The 25,052-nt window shown below is 57.2% G+C and overlaps 2 protein-coding genes across 3 annotated transcripts; one reads left to right on the forward strand and one right to left on the reverse strand.

Moving 5' to 3' along the window:
• Positions 1–63: 63 nt before the first annotated feature.
• Positions 64–5,933, reverse strand: LURAP1 (leucine rich adaptor protein 1). Its single transcript, XM_039555841.1, has 2 exons — positions 5,703–5,933; positions 64–2,707 (listed from the first exon to the last, which is right to left on the reverse strand). Exons 1-2 carry the CDS (start codon positions 5,910–5,912, stop codon positions 2,018–2,020), a joined length of 900 nt encoding a protein of 299 aa, XP_039411775.1. The 5' UTR covers positions 5,913–5,933; the 3' UTR covers positions 64–2,017.
• POMGNT1 (protein O-linked mannose N-acetylglucosaminyltransferase 1 (beta 1,2-)) lies at positions 5,241–20,850 on the forward strand. Of its 2 annotated transcripts, none has more exons than XM_010408893.4 (22): positions 5,241–5,373; positions 7,095–7,289; positions 9,285–9,393; positions 9,779–9,894; positions 10,151–10,216; positions 10,625–10,738; positions 11,393–11,510; positions 11,811–11,909; positions 12,390–12,517; positions 13,093–13,163; positions 13,422–13,497; positions 14,893–14,976; positions 15,107–15,148; positions 15,318–15,376; positions 15,811–15,883; positions 16,186–16,314; positions 16,607–16,732; positions 16,888–16,952; positions 17,293–17,337; positions 17,516–17,651; positions 17,969–18,078; positions 18,355–20,850. In XM_010408893.4, the coding sequence occupies exons 2-22, from the start codon at positions 7,179–7,181 to the stop codon at positions 18,455–18,457; spliced, it is 1,980 nt and encodes a 659-aa protein (XP_010407195.1). In that variant the 5' UTR covers positions 5,241–5,373; positions 7,095–7,178; the 3' UTR covers positions 18,458–20,850. The 2 variants fall into 2 exon arrangements, with proteins under 2 accessions (XP_010407195.1, XP_039411773.1); XM_039555839.1 differs by lacking the exon at positions 5,241–5,373 and adding an exon at positions 6,206–6,274.
• Positions 20,851–25,052: the final 4,202 nt, after the last annotated feature.

Raw genomic sequence — 25,052 nt, forward strand, 5'->3', positions numbered from 1 at the left:
CAGAGGCTCCTCTCCCCTTCCCTTAGAAACACCGGTGAGCTCAGCAAAGCACCGACAGCGTGGTCTGGGAGAAACACGAACATTTATTAAGCCAGCTAGTTTTGTTGAGAATGATTTTAACAGTGCCGAAGGACTCACCCTGTCTCCCCCAGGGCCCCTCAGCTGATTCAATGCATGCAGGGTTAGCAGGAAAGCAGCGGACAGCCAGCCTTGGGGACATGGTGGCTCAGTGTCAGCGGCACAGCTACACAGGGAGCCACAAGCTACTCGCAGGCAAAGGCAAGCCAAGCACAGCTGCTCCAGGGCAGGCAGAGGGATGCTTGCATACGGCAACCCAGTCCCAGTTTGCTGGGATTTCCCCAAATCCTCAGCAGGTGCTGTCTCTGAGAAATTTGGGCGTTGTCCTGCTCTCCGAATCCATCCAGGGAAGTCCTGAGAATCTGCAGGGGAAGGGAGGGTGCTTGGGGCTCTCAGAACAGAGGGTGATTTCCACTGAAGGTGCTGCTTCAGAGACACCAAGCTGAACCTGTTGTGCACCCAACCACCTTCCTAACCACAGCCAGCTCACATCTCACATCTGGAAAGGCACAGCCTGTCACTTCCCTCTCTCTTAGCTTCCCACTGACATCACGAGATGATGTCCTCACTCCGACCATCCCAGCAAGGACAGATCCAAGCTGTGACCCATGCAGGCAACAGAACAATGGCACGATGGTGAGAGCAAAGCTGTCACAGCACTCGGCTGGGGACAGATGTACCTATGGGTTCTGAAGTCAGGACACTCCAGGCTTATCCACAAATGTGGAAGAGCTTGGCTCCTTGAAGCAGCATGCTCAGGTCCTTCCCTGCATCATCTGGTGAAGGCAGCAGGTCCTGCCCAAGCTCTCACACGGCTCCAGCTGCAAGCCATGCTCTACAAGCCAGCAAGGGGCGTGCTGAGAGGCGTGGTGGGGACAGCAAAAGGCACGGGCAGAAGCCAAGGCTAAAAAGAGATGTCTCCAGGGCAGAGTCACTGCAAATCCACCCCAGACAGAACAGCCTCATGTTTCTGGTTGCTGGTAGGAGGCAGAGACCTGGCACCACTCACCACACAGACAGAGAAACCCAGCCTTCACCACCATCACACCGTGTCAGGGGAGAGCAGGAGCCTCACCAAGTCTGAGCCCTGCAGGCTCTGCCAGGCTGCCCGTGCGCTGCCATGTCCTGGGGATTCTGCAGCACTGCTCCCAAGGTGGAAGACAGTCCAGGAACAAACAGGGAGAACTGGATTTCCATTTCCCACCCAGTGCTTTGTTGTTCTCGTGTCATCCCACCGGGAAGTCTGCACCATCATCCTTCCTCCACAGGGCACGGACAGAGGCTCCCCAGCCCCACCTCAGATTGGCTTCACAGAGGCATTGAAACCAGGCAGGGCTTCACCCGCAGGGAAGGGGTTTCTCGCATCCACCATGTGCTGGGGCCAAACCCCAGGTCAGCTGTGCCCTGAGTGGACACTGGCCTTGAAGACAATGATGGAAGTGAGCAGATGCAACAGGGATGCCCTGCTGATGGTCCTGCCCCACACTGAGCATGCTGGTGCCACTGAGCTGTGGATGCATGGCAGTGTCTCCTGTCCTCTCTGGGTAGTCATTTTGGGAGAAGGGTCCCCAGTTTTTGCACACAGGAAGGTGAGGATTAGAGGGAGAGATCTCAGGAGCCCCACTGTCCCAGGTTTCCCCATAACCACCACCAAGGACAACAGAGGGACATCCAGCCACCTGTAAGCATCACCCTAGAGCAAAGGATTAAATCTCCCAGGACCCACCTCATCCCTCCTCTCCCAGAAATGTGCTGCAGGGCAGGCAGCCAGTCCCTCATGGCTGCATCACCAAAGGCTGTTGGGGGCATCAGAGGAACAGTGCAACACCACCAAGCCAGCCTGGCCCCCCGCCTCCAGCCACCCCAACTCTCCCAAGCACAGACAGGTGAAGCAGAGTGGGCAGCTGGGAGAGGTGGGCTGGGAAGGCGAAGCCACGGGCTATAGGAATGTCACATCATCCTGTGACTGGAGCCAGCGCCAGTGGGCATCGTACTCCAAGTGCAGTTTGCTGTTGAGTTTGCAGTTCTCAAGGTCAGCCTCAGCTTTCCAAGCCTTCCCATCTGGATTTCCCTTCCCCAGCCATTCCCCGGCCCCCGGTGGTGATTTGGTGTCTCTGTCTGGTTCCAGAGAGGGGGACTGCTGGCCCAAATACCCATTGGCCACCTGGGGCTCCTTAGCAAACCGGTGATCCTGGGGCAACCCTGGTGGGGAGAGGTCCACATGGGGCCACTCGTGCTCCTCTTTGTCCTTCACTTGCTTTGCAAGACCTCTCTCAGGGTCGATCCTGACCCAATCCTGCTCTGCCCTGGCCAGGGCTCTGCCCGATGTGGATGCAGCAGCAGTTTCAGCAGCGTTCTGGGAGTACTCATCCATGTCATCAGCCAAGGTGTCCAGGTAGCTGCCGACAGAGATGCTGTCCAGCCTGTCGTTGGGGTCCTGCAGGCTGTCCCAGCTGCCCCGCCGCGAGGCCTCCTGGCTCTCCACCAGGCTGTACTGGCTGCTGGCCAGGCTGCTGCAGCGGCGGGGCGGCGTGCCCCGCTCCTCCAGCAGCCACTTCACCGCCTCGATGCCCTCGTTCACCACCACCAGCTGCTGCAGGATCTTCACGTCGACCGCTCGCAGGTACGCCTGGGGGGGACACAGAGAGCACAGGGGGGTTGAGGTGACCCAAGGGCCCCATGTCCCAGCCCAGCCTGGCAGAGGTGTCACCATGGTGGCCACAGGTCTCCTAAGCTGCTTGATGAAAAGCATGGTGTGGGAGAACGCCCTGCAGGGAATCATCCCAGGGGGCCCTGTCCAGGACCTGGGGACACGGCCATCAGTGACCAACGACTTGTGGTTCCCACCAGCCACCAACCCCCTCGGGGAAATAAATCCAGAGCATTTATGTTGCTATCTTCTATGGGAACAAGGAGTAAGCGAGGAACTGGAGGTACTGGATGCAGATCTAATCCCGGAGCATCCTCCAAGACCTGGGAGGCAGCTGGCAGTGCAAGAGGATCAGGCATTGCTCAGTGCAAGTGTCTGGCTGGACCCTTCATGCCTTTACTTCTCTCCTTCTAGGGGCTGAACCAAGCCTGCTGACAATGTCACATGGCAAGATTTGGAGACCCAAATCACTCCCAAAATGGGAGGACAAGGAGGACAGGCATCGCTGATCACACCACTCGCCTCACCGATTCCTGTCCCTCCAAGCCTGGGGAAGCTCTTTGCAAACCTCAGTTGCTGCAGAAACATCTGTTTTCCTAATGGAAAGCCCCGTGTGCCAAGACATTCCTGTCTGCATGATACTGGCCGCCAAAAGCCACTGGATTTCCCCTGCACAGGACACAAATATTTTGCCAGGAAAAGAAATAAGGCCACGATGGGGGGGAAAGGGAGAAAACCCACTGCAGGCCAGGTACAGGCATCTTGAGGGCTGCAGATGCCCATGGACTCCTTCACAAACACATCCTGTGCCCAGCATCAGCAAGCTGTGACAGAAATCCATGCGATCCCTGGGGATCATTTTTAAGCACAGCGCCCAATCCTCAGCATGTGGTACCCTGGGAGTCACTCGCCCGCCCACGGGTGACCCCAGAGTCTCCCGAGACCCCTGTCTCCGGTCCCACAGCCAGCGCAGCAACAGAAGCATCTGAGGAAGGAGCCTGGGAAAACTCCAGCCAGGATTTCAGCACGTGACACCTCTTCCTCCAGACAACACCAAAAAAAGGGTCAAAGATTTGTAAAGACCCAACGCCAGCCCTCCCACTCCCTCCTCAAGCTCCTCAAGCTGGATTTAAATAAAAAATAGCAGCGATGTGCCTGGATTGGGGCAGGAGCCAGCTTCCAAGTGCAGAAATTTCCTTTCTAGGCAAGTTATTTAAAAAACTGCCTACAATGGACTTTTCTGCACACACTGCTAAAGCATCTGGCCTTGGCAGAGAGACCACGAAGGAGGAGGGCTGGAAACCCCTGGTGGGGGGTTCCCCATTTTTCTCTGCCTCGTTCAGAACTGCAGCTGTCAGAGATGCCAGGGGAGCCACCCCAAAAGCAGAGGGTGGGATAACACTCCCCACTTTCCATGCTGCTTGCTGGAAGGAGTTGGCCATCAATTTGCTGCTAGTTCAGGCCAGCCTGACCTCCCCACTGCACTCCAAGAACCCCCCTCTCCAGCAAGTCAAGGTTACTGTGGGAGGAGAACCAGCACAGGCTGCTCTCTGTACTCCTCCAGATGCACTGAAGTTCACTGCACAACCTCGCATCAAGGACGGCCATACAGGGGACTGTCACACTCCTCCTCACACTCTCCAGGGGCAGATACAGCCCTGCTCCCCTCCCCAGCATGCAAGAAACCTCAGGCGCCTTCTCCTTTCAAGATATCTAGCCCTAAGGATAAATCTTCCTCCTCAGATCAGGAGGCGAGAGTGGGAATTTGCTAAATTCTCCTCCCACCGCCCACTCCCAGGCCAGCTTATCCTCTGAGCACTGGGTTTGCTGGTTTCCTGCTGCTCGGGGGGGGGAGGGGGGGATTCTCGTCCCTGTTCATGGGGATGGTGAGATGAGGGGAGCCCTGTGCTGGGTTTTGGCATCTGGGTCCCAATCCCAAGCTGCTGATCCGGGTGTGAGGTGCCCCCACTTCTTCCCTAGCCAGCAAGAACAGCCAGGACAGGGCAAGGAAATGCCCTTCTGAGCCAAGGTGAACAACGCCCGGCCCAAGCCAGGCCTTGCTGGCCATAGGCTGAGCCTGCTTGCACCTGGGCAGGGCAAACACCACACTGCCCCAGAGACCTTTCTCCTCCGGTCAGGGTGCAGCCTGGAAGCCGGTGCGGAGGGAGGATGAAAGCAGAGGGAGGATGAAAGCTCTCGCACCGATGGGAATATTGAATCAGCCAAAGCGGAGGGCTCAGGCGGGGTGGCGCTCCAGCCCCCCGGGGGCACGCAGGGATGCGGGCGTATTGAACCTGTTTCCCTACGGAAACAATGCTCATTCCCACCCGCTCGGCATGTTCATGCGTGGGAGAGTCCCTTCCCCCAGCTGCACTTGAACCCATTGCCCAATCTCGCCACGTTTCCCGAAGGCGCAAGCACCGCCGGTATTTGCTCCCTCCACCAAAGAGGGAGGCGAGAAAGCTGCCATCGGCACTCCCACGGTTCCCGGGAAAGGCTGCCACCGCAGCCCAACCCTGTACGAGCCACCTGAGAAGCCCCAGCAGGAACCGAACGCAGGGAAAGCTCCCGGCGATGCTTGTGCCTTGTCACCCTGGGGGTCACACCCGGGGGAGAGAAGATCCACCACCATGCCCTTGGCGAAGGTCCCTGCCCTAAATTCTAATCTCGGACACCGCGATCCCCGACGGAGCCGGCGTCTGGGGGCGCGCGGGGCGACGGGGGCAGGACGGAGGTGGCAGAAGAGGATCCCGGGGGTGGAGGGCAGAGAGAGGCCGGGGAAGGGGTCTGAGCTGGGGGTTTAACCCGTACACGGCGGAGCAAGGTTCCCCAAAATGCAGGCAGAGCGCGGGCACTATTCGGGGCTGTCACCGGCGGTGGCAAGCAGCTGCCCGGAGTGGATGCGGTGACGGCGGGATGGGACGGTCAGTTACCGGCGGGCGGCCGGCAGCGCTCCCGGCACCGCGGCACTCACCAGCTCGAGGCGGAGCGTCCGGAGGCGTTCGGCGAGCGGCGGGTGGGCACCGCGGGCCGGTGCGGGTGTCGCGGGCGGCGCGGGCGGCGCGGACGGCGCGGGGGCGGTGTCGGCCCGCAGCCCCCGGAGCAGCACGGCGGGCGGGCGCCGTCCCACCTTGCCCGCCAGGTCCCGCAGGTCCGCGGGCAGCGCCTCCCCGCCGCCCTCCATGCGGGTGGGGCGGCGGCGGCCGCGCTGTCACCGCGGCCCGCGCTCGGCCGCGCCCCCCGCCGCGGGCACGCCCCCGGCCACGCCCCCGCCGCCACCTGCCCGCGCACCAGCGAGGTCCGCCGGGGCGCGCAGAGCGGCGCGGGGGCGGGCCCGGGGCGGGGCCAGCGTTGGCCACGCCCCCGCGGTGTCGCTGCGGCGCCGGAAGCGGCGCGGAGGGTGCGCGGGCGGCGGCGGCACCGCCGAGCCGGGACCGGCCCTGCCCGGCCCAGCCCAGCAGAGCCCAGCCCGGCCCGGCCCAGCCCAGCCCAGCCCAGCTCGGCCCTTCCCAGCCCGGCCCTTCCCGGCCCCGCCTCAACCTCCCCGTGAGTAGCGCGGCCGGCACACGCCTTCCGGCGCCCCCCGGACTCGCCGCGGTCCCGAATCGCCTGGGTCCCCCTTTCCCCGCCGCCGCTCACTGCCGCCCTCAGACACCCGGCTCTCCCGCCCCGCCCGGAGCGCCTGGGTGCCCTTCGCCCTCTCCGCCCCCCGAGTGCCTCTGGGCCCCTCAGCGCTCCTCTCCCCGCCCAGCCTGGCCTTGCTGGGGCACGCTGTGCTCCAGCCAGATCCCTGACTCTGCCGGGGCTCCACATCCCGCCCAAGCCCAGCGGTTTGCTCCCCGCAGGGAGCCCGGCCTCCTGTTGGCACAGCTCCTCTGCCCAGGGGTGCTGGGAGCTCCAGCAGGACGGTGGCCCGGTGCTGCACTCCGATAGCGGGGATGGGGCTGTTAGTGGGGAGGGTGTCTCCCCACCAGGAAGCCCGCTGGCACATATGGCCAGTGATGGCCCGTTCCATAACACCTGCTGGTCCAGGATCTGTTGTCTGCTTGTGGCTTTGGGCTGCTGTTCTTTCCCAGAGCGTGGGAGTGGGCCCATGGCACTGCAGCAGCCTCGCTCAGGGGTTGGGCTGGAGCGGAGGCTGTCACTGGCCAATGAGTTTAGGGGCTTCCCCTCACTCACCCTGCAGCAAAGCCAGACCTCCTGCATTGCTCCCAGCAGGAGTTCTGGCAGGCAAAGAGGCTCCAAAGGGCTTTTGCTCATGGCACATCAGTGCTGTCCATGGCCACCTCTTGTGCCAGGCTCTGTCTTTGCTGGGGAGAGAATTTGAAGGCACCTCCCTCACCCTGCGCCCATCCCATCCCGGCAGGGAGCCCTGATGGACATGAGAACGGAGCAGCACACATCCTGACCCCTGCCCCACACGGCTGCCCCCGTGCCAGCCCCCAGGACTATGGACGAGTGGAAGCCAAACCCCGCTGTGAAGCCCCACAAGAAGCGGAGCTGGTACCTTGCCTGGAAGTACAAGCTGATGAACCAGCGCGCACTGCGGAAGCTGTGTCAGGTGAGTCACCCGCGGCCCTGCGGTAGATTAGGAAGGATAATCTACAGGATTTGCAAGTTCACAGAGCAGCTGCATAGGTGGAAGTGCATCTGCTGGCAGTCTGGCTGACCTGACATGCTGAGGAAGCATAACTTGTTTTCCAAGAAGCTGCCTCCAAGTGCCTGTGTGTGGAAGGCTCTGCCTTGTGTAGCAGCTCCTTTCAGCTACCAGCAGACTTGTTGAGTGGCTATAGGAGGAGATACAATTATCCAAGTGGCCTTGGGAAGCTTTCAGCTAGAAACCAACTTGATTCCTCCCATCCTGGCTCTGAACCCATGCTGAGTGCTGCAGGGCTCAGCTTTGAGCTGTTTGATTTGCAAACCAAGCCTGGTATAAGGCACAACAGGTGGACAGAGAAAATAGGGCTTAGTAACAGGATCTCATGCCCCAGAGGCAGCTGGTGTCTGGGAAAGCCTCGGCCTTGGTTGCTGGTGCTGTAAAACAGCTAATCCTTGGTGGAGACGGTGTCCTGGTGGGTGTCTGGGGCTGTAAGGACAGGAAGGTTTGGCCCCATGGCAGCAAAACACAGAAAAGGGACCTTTCCTGAGAGGAGTTCATGAGATCTGGCAGTTGGTTTCTGTGGGAGGGAGCAGGGGAGGGTTTTGCATGTGCCTGGGAGGACAAAGGCTCATGAGGGCTCCCTGGGCAAGGAGACTGCTCAGTTCTGTGTCTGATGGGGTGTTCAAGGCTTGGGAATGGGTCTGGTCATGGCAGGCATTGCTCACCATGCTAGAGCCTGCACGCTCTATAGTACAGTCATCTCTGTACTTTGTGGCACCACTTAGAACACAGATGAAAATTTGCCTTAAAATAGGTAGACCAGAGTTGCAGATATGGAATTGCCAGGTCTACAGCAGCCAAGCATCCATCAGTTAGCTTTGACGGAGCCAGCTTTGCTAGACTTGGCTGCTGGTCTTGCTTAATTCTTATTCCTTCTTGCTTATTCGCTCTGGTCGCTAGGGCTGTTCCCTCATGTCCCCAGTGCTGACCAGGGTGGAAGGTCTGGGCAGGTTAGTGAGGTGGCCTTGGTGCCTCTCCGTGAGCCCACAGCTCTGTTCGTGCCTAATTAAAAGCTTTCTGTGCACAGATCCCAAAAGGTGCTCATAGTCTTGAGTCAACAGCAAATTAACAAGCCAAAATGCCACAGTGACATTTATACCATCGTGTTGTCTTATTGCTGGTTTTCCATTTTCCTTAGTTACTCCTTGAACCTGCTTGGCAGCGATAGCAGCAGCACAGAGCTTCGTTCGAGGCAGTAGCTGGACAGATAGGACAGGAATCCTTTTAGTGCCTCTCACCAAGGGCAGGACAGTGTGTAAGAGAATCAAGGGTTTGTTCCACAGCCCCTGGACCTTCCCAAGCCTTCTGTGTCAGCATCCACAAGGGTTGCACTGAAGTTTGCTGCAGACAGTAAGGCTGCAGGCTGGTCTCTGCAGCCTGTGGTACAGTGCAGTTTCCTGAAATCAGACATCAGCTTCTTCCCTTTGTTTGACTCAGCTGCACAGGATCTCCTCTCCTCTGAATACCCTGAGTGCATCCTCTGGTTCCAGAGGGACAGATGAGAGTAGTGATGCTGCAGCAGAGGCAGAAGTTAATGTTACCCTGGGAGCTGTAACTCTGAATTACCAAACTCTTTGCCTGTGGGGACCCTCAACCTTGATGCAATAATTTAGCAGGAATCTGCTCACAGATCTGGAAGCAGGGATACGTTGGAAGTGGGTTAATTCTCACATATCAAGGAGTCGGTGCTCTCCAGCTGACAAGTGTATTTCACCATGAAACTCGGTCACCTGTATTTCTTTCTCTTTGCTTTCTTCAGGAAAAAAACAGGGGAAATGACAGATGCTTGTGATCCCATGCAAGATCTCCTTGGAGTGCCCTGCAGCCCGTGCCAAGGTGGGCTTGTTTTGGGGTTGGTACTTGCAAATTTCTAACACAAAACATCCTGCATTGCAGACAGGTGCTGTCCTTTTCCTGCTTGTGACTGTAATTGTGAACATCAAGCTGATCTTGGACACCAGGAGAGCGGCTTATGAGGAGGAAGAGGAGTCTGCACAGGACTATGGTGAGGGGCAGCATCCTGTTGTGCTTTGAAAGCAAGGAAACCAGAGGGTCCCTTTAAGTCAGAGCTAACTTGTGACCAGCTACATCATGACAGACACGTCTGTGCATGTGGCTTTAACAAAAATTAATAGAAAATGCTGCTCCCTTCCTGGCCTGTCTACCGAAGGCTTCGGCACATTTGGCTGAAGAGATCTATGTGGGGTCAGCTGAGGCCAGAGCTGTTGCCATTTGGTATTTCCCCTTACCTACCATCCCTGTAAATTCTGACCCATGTCTCCTTGGGCTGGGGTGCCTGGTGGGATGCCCTTCTGGAGGTTTGGCTGGGCTAGCACAGAGCAGGGACAAGCTAGGTGTGCCAGTTGAAACTGGGAATTTCTCTGCTTTAGATGATGAGATGCTGAATGTGGAGGTCCCCAGGCACCCTGTCAACAACAAGAAGGTCCTGGATGTTGAGGTGTACTCCAGCCGGTCGAAGGTCTACGTGGCCGTGGATGGGACGACGGTGAGTGGCAGGTGCTGGCTGTCCCTGTGAGCAGAGGATGGACAGAGCTGAATGGGTGAAGCCACAAACAGCAGTGATGAGAGCACTTCAGAGGCTGGCAAGAAGTTCTGCTTCCAGGACTTCTGCTCTGGCGCCCATCACTGCTGTGAGCAAAGCCAAAGAGATTTGCCTCTTGTTTGGATGCTGTGTTGTGCAGAAGGGGCAGGGAATAAAAAGAGGTCTTGGCATATGATTCTCATCATTTGTCCACTTTCAGGTCCTGGAAGATGAAGCTCGGGAGCAGGGAAGAGGGATCCATGTCATCGTCTTAAATCAGGCCACGGTAAAATATCCCCATGTCTTTCTTACTAGGCAGTTTGTCCTTGCTCTTGAGCTGTTGGGTGTGTGAGGCCAGGGGCAGCCAGGAGGGAAGTCCCTGAATGCTTTTTGTGTGCAATTTGTAGAGCATGACATAGTCACCCAGAGAGTCCCTGCAGGGTTTCCTTGTGCTGCCTGCTGTCCTTGGGGAGTGGGCAGGGGAGGAGTTGTGAGGTTGGGTGATGCTTCCCATGGACCTCCCCATGCAGGAAGGCCTGAGGGGCGAGCTTGCCTGGGGACTAACTCCCTGGCATACCAGAAAAGCCACTCCCTGTGTTGCTCAGGGAATGAGGCTTCCAGGGCAGATTTCCATAATTCTGTGTGTCCATACCATGTAGTATTTAAGATCTATCTGACGTGTGAATACCAACAGGGTCACGTCATGGCCAAGAGGGTCTTTGACACCTATTCCCCCCATGAAGATGAAGCCATGGTGCTTTTCCTGAATATGGTTGCCCGGGGCCGGATCCTGATCTTCACCATTAAGGTATGTGACCCTAATATAAAAAAAAAAGTCATCTTGAGTCAGGATGTCCTGAAGCTCGTCTAGGCAGTAGCCTCATGAATGTCATCAGGCATTCTTAGGACTAAATGTCACATCCCCACGGGGCTGTTACTCCCTGTCTGGATCACCTCCCTTGTCCTCTTGCTCTCCCTTCTTGTTGCAGATACTGCTGTGCCCAGCAAAGCAGGAGAGCAAAAAGCAGATGTGTCAGAGCACACAGCAATAGACAAGGGGTTAGATGGAGAATGGGCATGAGGAAATACAAGGATGTGGTGGGATCTTTCTGGCTCCCAGTTCCAGGGCTTTACAGGGGCCCTGTGGACTGTGCTGGGTCTGGGCTGCTGTGCAAGCAGCACTGTGCTGCCTCAAGGTTTCTGGCTTAGCTGTGTGAAGTGTTGCCTAACACATGGCCCTGCTTGAGAACAATTTGGTCTCAAGGAAACAGAGTTCATGATTCCTCTGACCTCCCTGTGGGTCATGGTGAAGCCACTGGCAGCTTTAGTGGCACAGAGACCTTGAAGGTTTCTGGCTCAGCTGGTTCAAGGGTAGGAGTGGGCCCTGTACCCCTTTGGTACTGATGGGAGACTTTCCCTGTCAGGAGCCAGAGCTCAGCTGCAGGGTTGTGCTTTGTTCCAGGACGAAGGCTCCTTTCACCTCAAGGAGACAGCCAAGAATGTCCTGAAAAGCCTGGGGAGCCAAGTTGCACCATTCCTGAGCTGGAGAGACATGTGGACATTTGTGGGGAAGAAGGGGGGTGAGTCTTGCACAGGCTGGGAGAGGGTTTGTGGCTCCTTTCTTTGAGAGAAGCCAGGTGAAGACAAACCTAGCCCATCCCGAACAGGCTCTGTGAGCAGGGAACAAGTCACAGAGAGCGGCAGCTCCATTCCTGGGGGTCAAGGAGGGTATGGAGGCAGAGCATGTTCCTTCAGCAGTTTGCTAGAGGCCAGTGGGAAAAGGTGCCAGGCTGTCCCCCAGGCTGACAGCCCCAGGTCATGCCTTTACACAGCAGGGCTGGGCCCTTCCAGGCAGTCCTGACCCTATGTTCCTGCTCCAGGGGAAGTATATGGGGAGAAGCACGCCAAGTCACCTGCCCTCTCAACGTGGGGTGACCCTGTTCTGCTGAAGACAGAAGTTCACCTGACATCTGTGGAAGGTAGGAAGTACAGTCTGCTCTGTGGTGTCTGTGGGAGATGTTTGCCTGCTGCCTGGTTTTAAGTCAAAGCCATGGGTCTGTTAGAAAATCCCAGGATGGATTTAAGGCTTGAGATGATGATGGTAACTTTTAAAATGGGCTTAGCTCCCTTTCTTCCTACTTCCATGGCAATTCCAGGCATGGTTGTTGAGAAGGGTGAGGATGGAGAAGAGGGAACATGGCCTGGCCAATTGTCACCTCTCCAAAGCAGACCTGGTCTGGTCTTTTCTGACTGTTGGCCTTGAACAACCCATTGCTGCTCAGAGAGGCCAGAAGTGGGGCTGGGCTCTGAATGGCTCCTGGGGTTGTATCTGGCATCCGAAGTGTTGCTTGTTCACTGCCAAGGACTGGCTTGGTCCACGTGTGTGGTATCCCAGCCTGGAGCACACGAGGCGAGTCTGTGGGGTTGACAGGTCTGTTCTCTCTCCTCGGTGCTTCCAGATGCTGAGTGCCATTGGCCCGACACGGAGCTGAACCGGCGCCGCAAGAGGTTCTGCAGCAAAGTGGAAGGTTATGGCAGCGTCTGCAGCTGCAAAGACCCCACACCCATCGAGTTCAACCCTGATCCTGTAAGTGCAAGGGCACGGTGTTCAGGGAGGGCTGGGCTGCACCAGGTGTGTTTTGCAGCTCAGATGCAGAGCACTGTCCTTAAGTGCCAGCTGAGTGATGCAAACTGCCCCTGGGCAAGCCCTGAGCCCTAGCAAAGGTGATGTGAATACCTGGGGACAGGTCATGCTGGGGAAGGGGAATTCCTTTGCTCTGAGTTGCCAGGAATAGTTACCCTGTTCCAGGGATATCAGTGTAAGCAGCAGAGCCTGGACTTCTACAGACAGAGCAGCTATTGTGACTTTTGGGCTGTCCTTGGGACAGTGCTGAAGGGTTCAGACACAGGTCTCTGAGTGGATGCAAACTGGGATTTTGGAGCTGTGTCAGAGGTGGGGTGATGGAGGGAAGCTGGCAGGGTCTCCAGGAGTGCTGAGGGCATCCTGGTTGGTTGGTATGGCCCTGAGCCAAGAGGTAGGACTATGCAGCTCTGCTGTGGTCTGTACCCCTTGGATCCTGCTCTCAGTGGCATAGAACGATAGCATCATTTTGGTTTGCATGGCCTCTCCCACCCCCACTCACACACGTTGTTCTCTTCCAGCTCAAAGACAATAAAGTCTTTGATGTGCCAGTAGCTGTCATTGCAGGGAACCGCCCCAACTACCTGTACAGGTAAGCACTCCCAGAGGGCACAGCTGCTCTGCTCTGTGCCACAAGACCAGGCATGGCCCAGGCCCTTCCCTTTCTCCTGCTGGCAGGATCCAGCCTCCTCCTGGGGTTGCATGAGTACCAAGGGAAGGGGAGGCCTAGGTAGGTCCTGTTCCCTAATCATGCACACTTTCCCCCATCCCAAGGGATCCATACCCCTGTGCTGAAGGGCCTGTGCCCGCTGGGGCTGTGCTGCACTCAGGCCCCTCCGTCTCTCCTCAGGATGCTGCGTTCCTTGCTATCGGCTCAGGGCGTCAATCCACAGATGATCACAGTCTTCATCGATGGGTACTATGAGGTGAGAGCATTGCCAGAGATCCCTGTGGCCAGCTCCATGCTCCTCCAGCCCAGTGCTGGCCCAGTCCTTGGAGCCTTGTCACCTTCCTCCTGCTGTGTGTCACACTGCTCCTCACCTGCTCCTACACAAAGTCAGCTTAGCCAAGCCATGGGTGTGGATAAAGCTGCCTTGGCCTTTCCCAAAGCCCAGGGCTGACCATCCCCATGTCAGAAGAGGCTTGGTGTGCAGGAATGACACCTGGTGGTCATGCTGGGCTCTCCCCATACCCTTTTCTCACTTGATGAGCACTGCCAGCCCCTTGAGCAGGCTCTGCATGTAATACCACCTGTCCAGCTGCTTCACGTGGAGAGGAACAAACCAGTCCGGCCATGCCTGTCCAGCTCCATTCTCACTAGGGGGTAAAGAGACCCAAAACTGTGTTTTCCCAAGGCTCAAAGCTTGGGGTTCATGAAAGCTGGGGCCAGGTGAAGGAGAACTGGCCCTTTAGAGGCAAAGACCTTCCTCTTACTCAACACTGAATAGTCCTGAAAGCCCTGTCTCTCTGGCAGTGGAATGTACTCTGGGACAGGCACATGGGATCTTAGTAGATCTCAGGAGCTTGCTAGGCCTCATCTCTGCAGCATCCAGTGAGGTACTGCCTGGTTGTCCTGGGATGGAGACAGTTGTTCCTTGCAGGCCTCTCCTACCACTGCCACATTGTGGAGCTGGGGGAGCTGACTTGTTTATGCAGACTCTTGCTGCACCACATCAGAGCAGTTAAAGATAGCAGCATCCATTGCCATGGCAACTGGAGCAGCATCCCTTAGCTACGAGGGGGCAGCCTGGATGCTCGAGCTGCCATGGTGGATACCAGGGAAAGAGGGAAGGGTTGGTACAATGGGAGTTCCTTCTCTCTCCTGTGGGTAGGAGGTGGGATGCACAGTAAGGGGATGGAGAAGGCCTTGGTGGCTCCTTCTTGGGGCAGAGATATGTCAGCCCAAATTTGGATTGCTTCTGACCCCTGTGCTTGGTCAGAAAGGTCCTTTTCTTGGCACCTGTGAGAGAACATTGAGTTGATTGTGGTCTTGCCATTAAGCAGCTACTAGATGGTCCTGGCTGTACCTGTTTTCTCTCTGCACTGTCTATGGGGGACTGGGAATCTGGGACCTCTCAGACATTCTTGGATACAACTTTGGGTCTGCAAAAAATGCTAACGAAGTCATGGTGATACTGAAGGGCTGAAGGGCCACAAAGGTTTGGCAAGCTCTGTGCTGCAGGGTGTATACTGAGCCTCACTAGTCCCCAAGAAGACAGGCACCTGCAGGGGATGTTCCTGTTGTCCTGGGGAGCTGACACAGGCAGGGGAGGGGAGTATGACCCACACATTTGAGGAGCTTTGTACTTTTTCCATTGCAGGAGCCGATGGATGTCGTGGAGCTGTTTGGCCTCTCAGGAATACAGCACACTCCCATCAGCATTAAAAATGCCAGAGTTTCCCAGGTGAGAGAGCTTTCCAAATCCTGGGACAGTTATTTCCAGGGACCTCCAATAGCATTTGAGGGAGGCAGGCTTAGCCCCACATCTGTGCCAGGTTGATGCTAACATGGGCAATGATTGTCTTTTCTTGTAGCACTACAAAGCCAGTCTGACTGCAACCTTCAACCTGTTCCCGGTGAGTGGGACTGCTACAGCGCAGGCTTTCCCTGGCATTTGTGATCCCTATCCCACAGGAGCTGGGATCAGTCCTGTGGGGCAAGGAACCACACAGGCAGGGAACACTGCTTGTGGCTCTGCTCTGTCCTGTTCATCTCCACGCTTCTGATGTTCTCCTTGCCCTACAGGATGCTAAATTTGCTGTGGTTCTGGAGGAAGATCTTGACATTTCCGTTGACTTCTTCAGGTAAAGTTGTGGGTTCCTCTGTAGGTGGACCATTTCCTGGAAGCTCTCTATATGCTCAGGAGAGACCAGATCCTTGCCATGCTGTACCTCACTTATCTGAGTCTGAGCAGACCCCAGGCAACAGCCAGAACTGAGCTCTGCTTTCAGTCCTGGCAATCAGTGCAGGCTGACTTCAGGGTTGGGGATCTCTTCCTGGTTTGCTTTTTGGGGATACTGATCCATTCTGTGCACACATGGTTGGGGCTGCCCCATAGCCAGATGACAGGGGCAGCATCTAATGCTGCTTGTTTGTTCTTAAGGAGAAGAAACTGATGGGCAGGAGACAATGAGGAGGAGATGCAGCTTAGCTTGTTTGGGTGCTCATCTCCTGGTGGACCGTTTGCCTTGGTTTGCATGGTAGAAGGATGTTTGACCAGAGTCAACTCTTTCCTTAGCTTTCTGAGCCAGTCAATTCACCTTCTGGAGGAGGATGAGAGCCTGTACTGCATCTCTGCTTGGAACGACCAGGTGGGTCAGGGAAGGATGGTGAAGCAGGGCCACCTCTGCTCTGCTGTGTTGTTCCCATGTCAGACTGGAGTTCAGGTTCCATCTTTAAAGCAGAGTGTGTCCCCCTACTTTCATCCTAAGCGGGTCTGTCTCCCCAGCCCTGAACTCTTCAGGTGCAAATCACCATCCTGTCCCTGCCATGTGCTTCCCAGTGGTTGTTCCCTTCTTCCCGTGATGAGAAAGTCAATGGAGCACGATGCCTCCCTTTTTTTGGTGGGGGAGGGGTGCATTCAGGGTGCTGAGCACTCCCCATAACATTGCAGGGCTATGAGCACACAGCTGAGGACCCCTCACTCCTGTACCGTGTGGAAACCATGCCAGGCCTGGGATGGGTCCTCCGGAAGAGCCTGTACAAGGATGAGCTGGAGCCAAAGTGGCCAACCCCTGAGAAGGTGAGTACCTTGGAGACCCTGTCTTCTGCACCCCCATCTCTGCCCTGATCTTCACCCAGTCCCTGGGTGTACAGCTCCTGGAGGAGCTATCCCTGTGCTTATACTGGGAAGGATGCCCAAGCAGAATGGATTTGGGACAGGCAGTGACTTGACGAGGAGCATAACCATCCATAGAGCTGGGGCCAAAGAGGGGGACTGGACCTGGTGTGGGCACCCATAAAGGTCCCTGGATGGCCACACTACCAAACTCTGTCCCCAGACTTGAGTGTGAGTAGCAGTTTTCCCTCCCCAGCTCTGGGACTGGGACATGTGGATGCGGATGCCTGAGCAGCGGAAGGGCCGGGAGTGCATCATCCCGGACATCTCGCGCTCCTACCACTTCGGCATTGTGGGGCTCAACATGAATGGCTACTTCCATGTGAGTGACCTCGCGCAGCCCCCACGCCCTGTCCTGCTGCTGAGCTCTGACTCGGACACCTCCCCAAGTAGTGGGGATGCCTGAGGTGATCTCCAGATATTGCTGACCCGTGATCAAACTTGGTTTTCCTTCCCTCCTGTCTCTCTTCCTCCCAGGAAGCCTATTTCAAGAAGCACAAGTTCAACACAGTTCCAAATGTCCAGCTTAAAAATGTGGAGAGGTGAGTGTTGGTCACAATGAGATCTTGATGAAACAGTTGCTTGGCCTGACTCTTGTCTCCTTGTGCTGGAGTCATTTCCCATCTGGAGCAGCCATAACCTCCCGTATCAGCACACTGGCCTCTGCTGGGGAGTGCTGGCAGTGGTTTTTGCAAGTTTGGGTTTGGCTACCCTGTGCTCCAGGGGCACCTGTTGAAGGGTGCCACATCTCAAGAATGTGTGGCAGTCCCCACCCTCCATTTATTGTTTTCAGCTGCCTTTAGTGTTACACTGGGGCAGTCTTAAGTTTGGATCAAACTGTCTGACTCTGCCCTGATCTCTGTGTTCTCTCCTCTCCAACAGCTTGAGGAAGGATAACTATGAGACCGAAATTCATCGGCTCCTGGGGTGAGTGCCTGCGGGAAGGTGGGGAGACCACGGGGCACACTGGGTGAACCATAACAGAAGGAAAGGTGGAGGTGGCCCTGGTGACCCCAGCCACGTTTTGCATGTCTGAAGTAGTCTGCATGGGAGTGGGGAGAAGGGGAGAGGGTGTCCCCTCTCACTCCCTGTTCCATTTCCACAGTGAGGCTGAGGTCTTGGACCACAGCAAGAACCCCTGTGAGGACTCCTTCGTGCCCGACACCGAGGGCAGGGTCTATGTCATGTTTATCAGGATGGAGCAGGAAGCGGATTTCACCACCTGGACTCAACTTGCCAAGGTGAGGCCCCTGACATGGCCTGTCCTCAGCCCTGCACTGGTCTCTGCATCGGTGGGAAATGCCTGGCTGTTGTTCTTGGGTTTGCCCATGGCATTGACACAGGTCACCAAATGGGTTCTCACTGTCCCTGGGTGCTGTTGAAGCTCTTGGTGTGGCTGGAGGGATGCAGCCCTGTGCCACTCCAGTCTTGGGGTGCAGTCCTCTCTGCTGTGTCTCGTTGAGAGCAGGGGTTGTGCCTCTTCCCATGCCAGGGGATGCCTGGCCCTGCTGTCCATCCCCAGGATCTGATGCCTTTTCCTCCCTCCCCACTATCCTAGTGCCTCCACATCTGGGACCTGGATGTCCGCGGGAACCACAAGGGGCTGTGGCGGCTCTTCCGCAAGAAGAACCACTTCCTTGTGGTGGGGGTCCCTGCCTCCCCCTACTCGTGAGTATCAGGGACACAAGGGTCTGAGTAATGCCCCATCCTTACAGCACTGTCCCCTGCCTGGCACACACCATCATCCACTTCAGTCCCAGCCCAATCCTGGGGGGACACCATCGCCACTTCTTAATCAGTGTGGTGGGAGGGGGGACGGGATACGTTCCCAGGGCTGGAGATTCACAGTGGGAAGGAGATCATGCCAGGCAGTGCTGTTGGAAATTGGGGTCCTGAGGGGGACCACCAGCCCTGCCTGCTCCCATCCAGCCCCCTCACCTGCAGGTCCAAGAAGCCCTCGTCAGTGACACCAATCTACATGGAGCCCCCTGCCAAGGAGGAGGGGGCGGTGGCAGTGCCAGCGGTTCCAGCAGCAGAGCAGACGTGAGGCTGGCAGCTGGAAGCAGAGGGGACCTGGGGAGCACAGAGGCCCCCACAGTGCAGAGACAGAGTTGGCAGCAGCTCTCGGAGGCTGGTGACTGGATACAGACTCCTGCTTTGGGCTGCAAAAGCAGATGTTGGGCTCCCTCCAGCTCCCTGTTGTGGTTTCCCTTGCCCATGCACAGGACAGGGTCCTTCCCTGTAGATAGGCCACCCCCATCCCAGGAACTTGGGTTTTTTTAACACAGACACTCTACTAACGCTGCTCCTTTTGCCCCCTGGCTGGGCAAGGTTGGAGGAAGGAGATGCTCAACTGGAGCCTAGAGGGGGCCTCAAGAAACACCTCTGCTCTCCTTTTTGGCCCCAAAGTCCTGAGAAGGCAGCATGGTGCAAGTGCTGCAGCCTGCCAGCTGGGTGTTATTTATTAACTCTTGCCTGCTGGCTTTGTGCCCCATGGTGAACACAGTGCTGAAGAGGGGATATTCCAGCATCTCTCCTGTCACCTGCACGATGGATGCACCTTGAAGACTCTGTGCTGGGCTGGACATCTTCCTGCACACTGGCTTTGCTCCGTGGGCTGCAGGCAGTGGTGCAGCCCAGCTCACAGAAAAGGGAATGCTGAAGAGGAGCTGGACTTGCTGCGGACACGGAGGGGACACCCCACACCCAGCACGAGGGCAGTCAGTTCTGGGAGCTGGAGGTGATGTAGATAGAAGTGGACCAGGCTGTGTGCTCTGGTTCAGACTGCTCTCACCCACCTTCTCTGTGGGGAGCAGCCCTGCCCCTGGGTCGTGGGAGAGGGGGTGAAAGTGCCTTGCAGAGCGAGATGGGAGCAGCCAGCAGGCATCCCCTGGCTGCAGGGGCAGGGGGGGCCGGGGTCCTCTGGAACGAGAGATGCTGCGCTATGGTCCTTGCCTGTGGTGCTGTACCCTGTCTCTCCATTCTCCCTGCCTAGGTATCCCCTGCTTTTGCTGAAGGCAGAGGGAGTTTCTTCTCCTGAATCCCCACCCTTACTGCAGTAAGTTGCTGGCAGGCAAGCTGTGAGCTGGTCTGGGATGGGCAGCCTGTGCCTCCCGCTGTGGTAGACCCCTTGTGCAGAGGGAGAGGGAGGGGGTTCCGTGCCTTAGGAAGGATCCCAGGGCCCCCTCCCATCCCCAACCATTCGGTACTAATGTCTCTGCACCCCGAGGGGGCAGTCCTGGTCCCCTTGCTCAGTACAGCTGCTCTCACCCGTGCAGCAAGAGATCCATTCTCTGCCCATCCCCTGGCCTTGGGCAGGGATGCAGTGCTCTGGCTTGCCTTTGGGAGAAGGAGTTGCTGCTCAGTCCTTTCCCTGAGGTCACAGGGGCTCTTCTCCTTCATTTTCTCACTGTGAACTGAGCATTGGGGTCTACACTACACTAACTTATTTATTTATTGCTTCTGGGAAGGGGCAGATCACAGGAAGCATCATGGAGAGCTGGCAGCCCCCCACCTGTGCAGGGGCAGTCATGGGAGGTTTGTCTCTTGTCCCCCTGGCTCCACCCTCTGTTCCCTGCTTTCCTCCCTTGCCCAGAATAGGAATGAAAACTTGTGAACCAGGAAACTCCTCTTGGCCAAGATGATCCCAGGGTGGATGCAGCACAGCTCTAGCATGACTGCAGGGACTCTGACCTTCACAGGCCCTTGCATGCCTGCCCCAGCAGGTGGGATGGGATGGATGCAGGAAGGGAACAAGAGCGTGCAGGGTGGCACCCTTGAGGCTGCACTACTGGTCTGGGGCTCAGCCCTGCCCCCCCCCCGCCCCCAGTGCTGCCCTTCTGTGGGACTCTCCTCTGGCAGCCAGTGGGCAGGTGGCCCCTGGCCCCTTGTGGCCCTGTGCTGGCCCTCAGGGTAAAGCAGGTCTTTTAAGAGGATGGAAAAGGGACTTGTCTTCTTCTGAGAACAAGTAGCTTGCTCCCCATGCCCTGCTTTGGAAAAACTTCCATGGCTCTCCATTGCCCTTTCCTTGGCACCTCTGTTCCCAAGGCTCAGTTTCTCTTCCCCTTGAAACTAAATGCACCCTCTTTCCCTTCTCGGGTAGGGCTCAGGCTTGGCTTCCTCCCAGCTCCTCTTGGGGCTGGGGAAGGTGGTCCTAGGGATAGGGGATGGCTAAACATGAGTTCTCCTCTACTCCCCTGCCAGCCAGGGGTCTGTGGCTCCCTGCTCTCAGTGACAGCAGGACTTGACTGGTGGGCTTTAGGCTCCCCCTTCTCCACACACCACACCAGGCCTATGGGGTGCTGTTCTCCGTCCCTCCCCGTTCCCCCAGCAAGGCTCTGGGGTGGCAGCCGTGGCAGGGCTGGGTGTGTGGCATCACCAGGGTTTGACGCTTTCTGAATTGAATTATTTTTTCAAGAGTAAACATTGCAAAGCTGTTGAGCCTCGTGTGTTTCTTAGCTGGCCTTGAGCAGGGTCCAGGGCCGGGGTCCCTGGAAAGGACAGACCCCTGTTCTCTGGTGTCTTGCTCTGCCTAGGGTTGTGCAGGCCTGGCCATGGGCTAACAGTGGCCCCAGGCCTGTGCCAGCAGAGGTCCTCTGTGTGGTGCGAGCTGTTTGTGAGCTGTTTCCTCCTTGAGCTTTATCACTTTTATCTTCAGTTCAGCAACTGATGGAAACTTTGACGAGCTGCCTGGTGACTCGCCCCCATCTTCTTCCTGGCAACGCCAGCTGCTGTATCCTGAGAACTACAGCCTTGTCACCCTCTTGACCATTCCAAATACCTGCCCCCATGGGGCAGGGAGCCCTGGGAGGGCTGGGGATGCACTCATTTCAGGGGCAGAGACCACAGGACTGAAATAAAGAGGCACTGGGAGAGTGTCAGCCACCAGCATGCACCAGCTGCCTCCTGCTGCCTCCGGCTCCCCTGCCTGACCCCTGCAGCCAGGCAGGGCTGCCAGCCCCTCCCCAGGACCAAGCACAGCTCTCTGGCTGGGCAACCCCTTAGCAGAAGTTTCTTGCATAGCCCCGGGTGCTTGGTGAGGGGCTCTCATCTTGGGGGATCTCTCTCACTTCCTGGTGTATCCTGCTGGTGCTGGAGCATTCCCGGCTGGCCCAAGAGCTGGCTGGGCCACTGGCCCCTCGCCTGCCTGCCCTGGAAGTCCGATGCAGTGGCTGCCACAGCTCAGCCCCATGAGGCAGCAGCTGCAGCACGTGCTGCCCGAGCTGCAGTTCTCACCAGCCCCTGCAGCCCCCCCAGCCCGGCCTCCCTGGCTTTGTGCAGCTGCACAAAGGAGAACCTGTCCGGGCTGCTCCACCTCCCAGGAGCTGGCTGATAATTAAACAAAAGCAAAATAGCATTGGCATGAAACTTGACCTTTCCAGAGCTTGTGGGGGGTGGGGAATTTTGCATGATTTCTGGTGGTGTTTATTTCTATGCATTATGGTTTTTTGTTGGAGATCTCTGGGCCGGGGAAGCAGGAAGTCCCTGTGCTCTGATGACGGGCTGCTATGTGGCAGACAAGGTCCACACTGACCCTTCCCATGGCACATCGGTTCTTCTGTGCCCCACAGATGGAGGAAAGTGCCTTCCAGCCAGAGTCCTCTGGGATAACACACCCGGTTCTCTTGAACGGAGAGATCTCAGCACTAGAGGGATGCTGTGTGTGCTGGCCCCATCTCCTTCCCTGTGTGGGAGGGAGTCAATGGTGCTGTGTCCAGCCACTTGCATCCCAGCCCAGGGAACTGATCCGAAATTTTCAGCACCCTCCGCTTCATAAAAAGTCATAAATGCCAGATGCATTTATGAATGAAAAGTCATAAATGCCAAGGTGCCCAAACTGCTCCCAGGAAGGGGCTCTGCTTGGCTTCTCCCCTTTTTCTCAGCTGTGGGGGGGTTCTTTCCCTGCACCCAGCCCATTCCTGTCCCTGTTCCCTGCTGTGCCTGTGGACACAGGGCTGCCACCTCCTGTGCCCACATCTAAGGTAGGTGGCAAATTAATCTTCAACTGGCTATCCAGGATTGCTGTGAGTTATTGTGCCATTCCTGCCCAGTGCAGCATTAATGATTAACACGCCAGGCTCAATGTCAGCTCCTGCCTGCTGCCGTTTGAATAGCCCTTGCATCGCCTCCTCTGATATCTCGGCAAACAATTAGGGCAGGGAGCTGCCTAAAAAGCACCGTTGGCCTTAGGCTGGCACTCGGGATGGTTTATCTCTGAGGAAGAGGAGAAGGGGAGTCAAGCAGGAAGTCTGTGCCAGGGAAAGTGTGCATTGGCTCGCTTTTTCCCCTGGACCAGCCTGCGCCCTTCAAGGATATCCTCTTCCCCCCACTCTTGGAACATCCTGGCCAGGCTGCTACGGCAGGCAGGGGAAATTCCCCACAGCGGGCACTCCTTGGGCAGTTAGTGCTGGATGAGTTTGCTTTTGCTTCTTAGTTTTACCCCCTTTATCAGCACAAACCCAAAGAGTTGCAGTTCCTCCTTCTTTTCATGTGCCTGTTCCTATCAACGCTAATTCCCAGGAAGGAGGGGGCGGCTCCTTTCCTGAATTGCTGATCACTGCCCACTCCCTGCCAGCACAGGCGCCTGCACCACACAGGGTTTGCCTGCTGTGCCCCGGGGCAAGCGATGCCGGTGGAGAGCGCACCCTACAAATCCCCAGGAATTTTGGTCTGTGCGCAGCTCCCATCATGGCACTGGCTGCTTTCCCAACGTCCCTGCAGGGAGACTTTCCCCTCCTGCCTTCCCTCACCCTGTGTCCCAGGCGGAAAAGAAGAATCCCCACTTTGGCACACACCCAGATGCGTCAAGTGCTCGAGCCATCTCCTGCCATCTTCCCGGGAGCAATAAGGAAGTTTCTGTTTGCCACCACAAGCCCTCGGGGACATTTCGGCCTTGTGCTGTCGGTTTCTGATGGCCCCAGCATGCCAGTCTGGGAGAACTGGGCAAGTCTAAGGGGTACAAGGTGCAGAGGTGCCTGGTGGCACCCACATGGGCTGGTGGGGATGGTTGGGCTGGGATGTGCCGCGGGGCTCGTGGGGAACCAGCTGGAATGGGATCTCCTTGGAGAGCCCAAAGGCTGTGGCAGTGGAGGGCAGGGGCACAGAGGGAGCACAGGGGGGCTGTGCCAGTCCAGTTTACCCCCCACTGCTCTGCTTTTGGCTGCCAGGGCAGCCAAGAGCCGCAAAGGGCAACTGGGAGGAGTCGCATCTGCAAGGAGAAACTGGTCCTTCAAGTTTTCCCGGCAGGTGGAGGGCAGGAACCAAGCCAGTGTTTGCAGGGCTATTTACAAAGCTCACTGCCACAGAAAGAGCCTGTCCTGCCCCATGGCTGGGAGGAGTTGTGAAGGTGGAAGGCAGCAGCTGGCCAGGCATCACCCCTGAGCCTGCTCAACCCTGCAGGGGTGATGGTGAGAGGGTGTGTGCCGGGATTCAGCTCTGCAAGGCATCCCAGAAACAAGGGGCAGAGGAGGACATGGCTGGGTGTGCCCAGCACTGTGCCAGCTGGTTCCTGGGCACCACAACACCTCTAGGAAGGGGTGCCTGGCAGCTCCTACAGCCTTGGAGAGGGAAAAAAGAGTCATAAAAGCCCTGACGTCACCCATGAGGTGGCGCCAGTTTATGGTAGAACTGGAACCTATTCACCTGTCCAGGAAAGACAAGGCTATTTTCTGGCAGCTTCCCCCCACACCTTGCCAGGAGGCAGGGCCCAATCCCATGGCCCCAGGGCTGAGGAACCCAAGGTGGGGAGTGGGTGCCTATGCCTGTCTCACTGTCCCCTGCCCACTCCTGCCACTGTGACAGGTACTGGATGGCACCAGGGAGATGCCAGACCATGGCAGTGCCTCGGGGCAGCCCCGTACCCAGGGCAGGAGCTGATAAGGGGGTGGCACAGCAGACAGGGAGCAAGGCAGTGCATGGAGAGGCTGTTTGCACACTGGCCTCCTGCCACTCGCCCTGCCCTCCACCCCCCTGCCCCACAGCCAGAGAGGCAGGAAGCCTTGTGGCAAAAACAGGGTGAAGGAGCCCCTTGGGAGCACCCATGCTGGCTGTGCTTTCCAAGTGGAGAAACTGAGGCAGAGCAAGTATATCCTCAAGGGAACAGAGGGAGCAGTGCTGGGGAAAGAGGGGGTCTGGAAACCCCCCAAGCCCACCCATGACCTCCCCCATCCCCACCCATAGAGGGAGAGCAGATGCATCACACACAGGCAGTGCAGGACAATGCTGGAGTGGAGATGTTCAGAGGTGGGGCTGGCAGGATCCATCCCTCCTCACCACCCCAGTCCAGGTTCCTGCAGCTGATGGGGATGCAGGAACCCCTCAGCCAGCCCTGCCTTTTAAGCCAAGCTGTTGCTCAGTCCCTGACAGACGCTGTGAGCAAGCAGTGCTGTTGCAGAGGGTGGGGGGTGCAAGGCTGGTGGTCCCCCTGCACCCTGTCTGTTATGCAAACATGGGGCTGTTCTGTTTCCAAGCACCTGAACAGGTGAGGAGCCACATGCAAGGAGGGCAGGTAGGCTGTGGGCACAGCTGTGCTGCCTTCAAGGACATGGAAGGGAAGGTGGGAGGGAGGCAAGGCAGCCCCCACCCCTGCATCCCCCCGGCAGAGGGTATTTATTAAAGGCAACACCGAGATCAACTCCAGAAAA

The sequence above is a fragment of the Corvus cornix genome, chromosome 8 (genome assembly GCF_000738735.6).
Source record: "Corvus cornix cornix isolate S_Up_H32 chromosome 8, ASM73873v5, whole genome shotgun sequence".
Taxonomy (NCBI): Eukaryota; Metazoa; Chordata; class Aves; order Passeriformes; family Corvidae; genus Corvus; species Corvus cornix.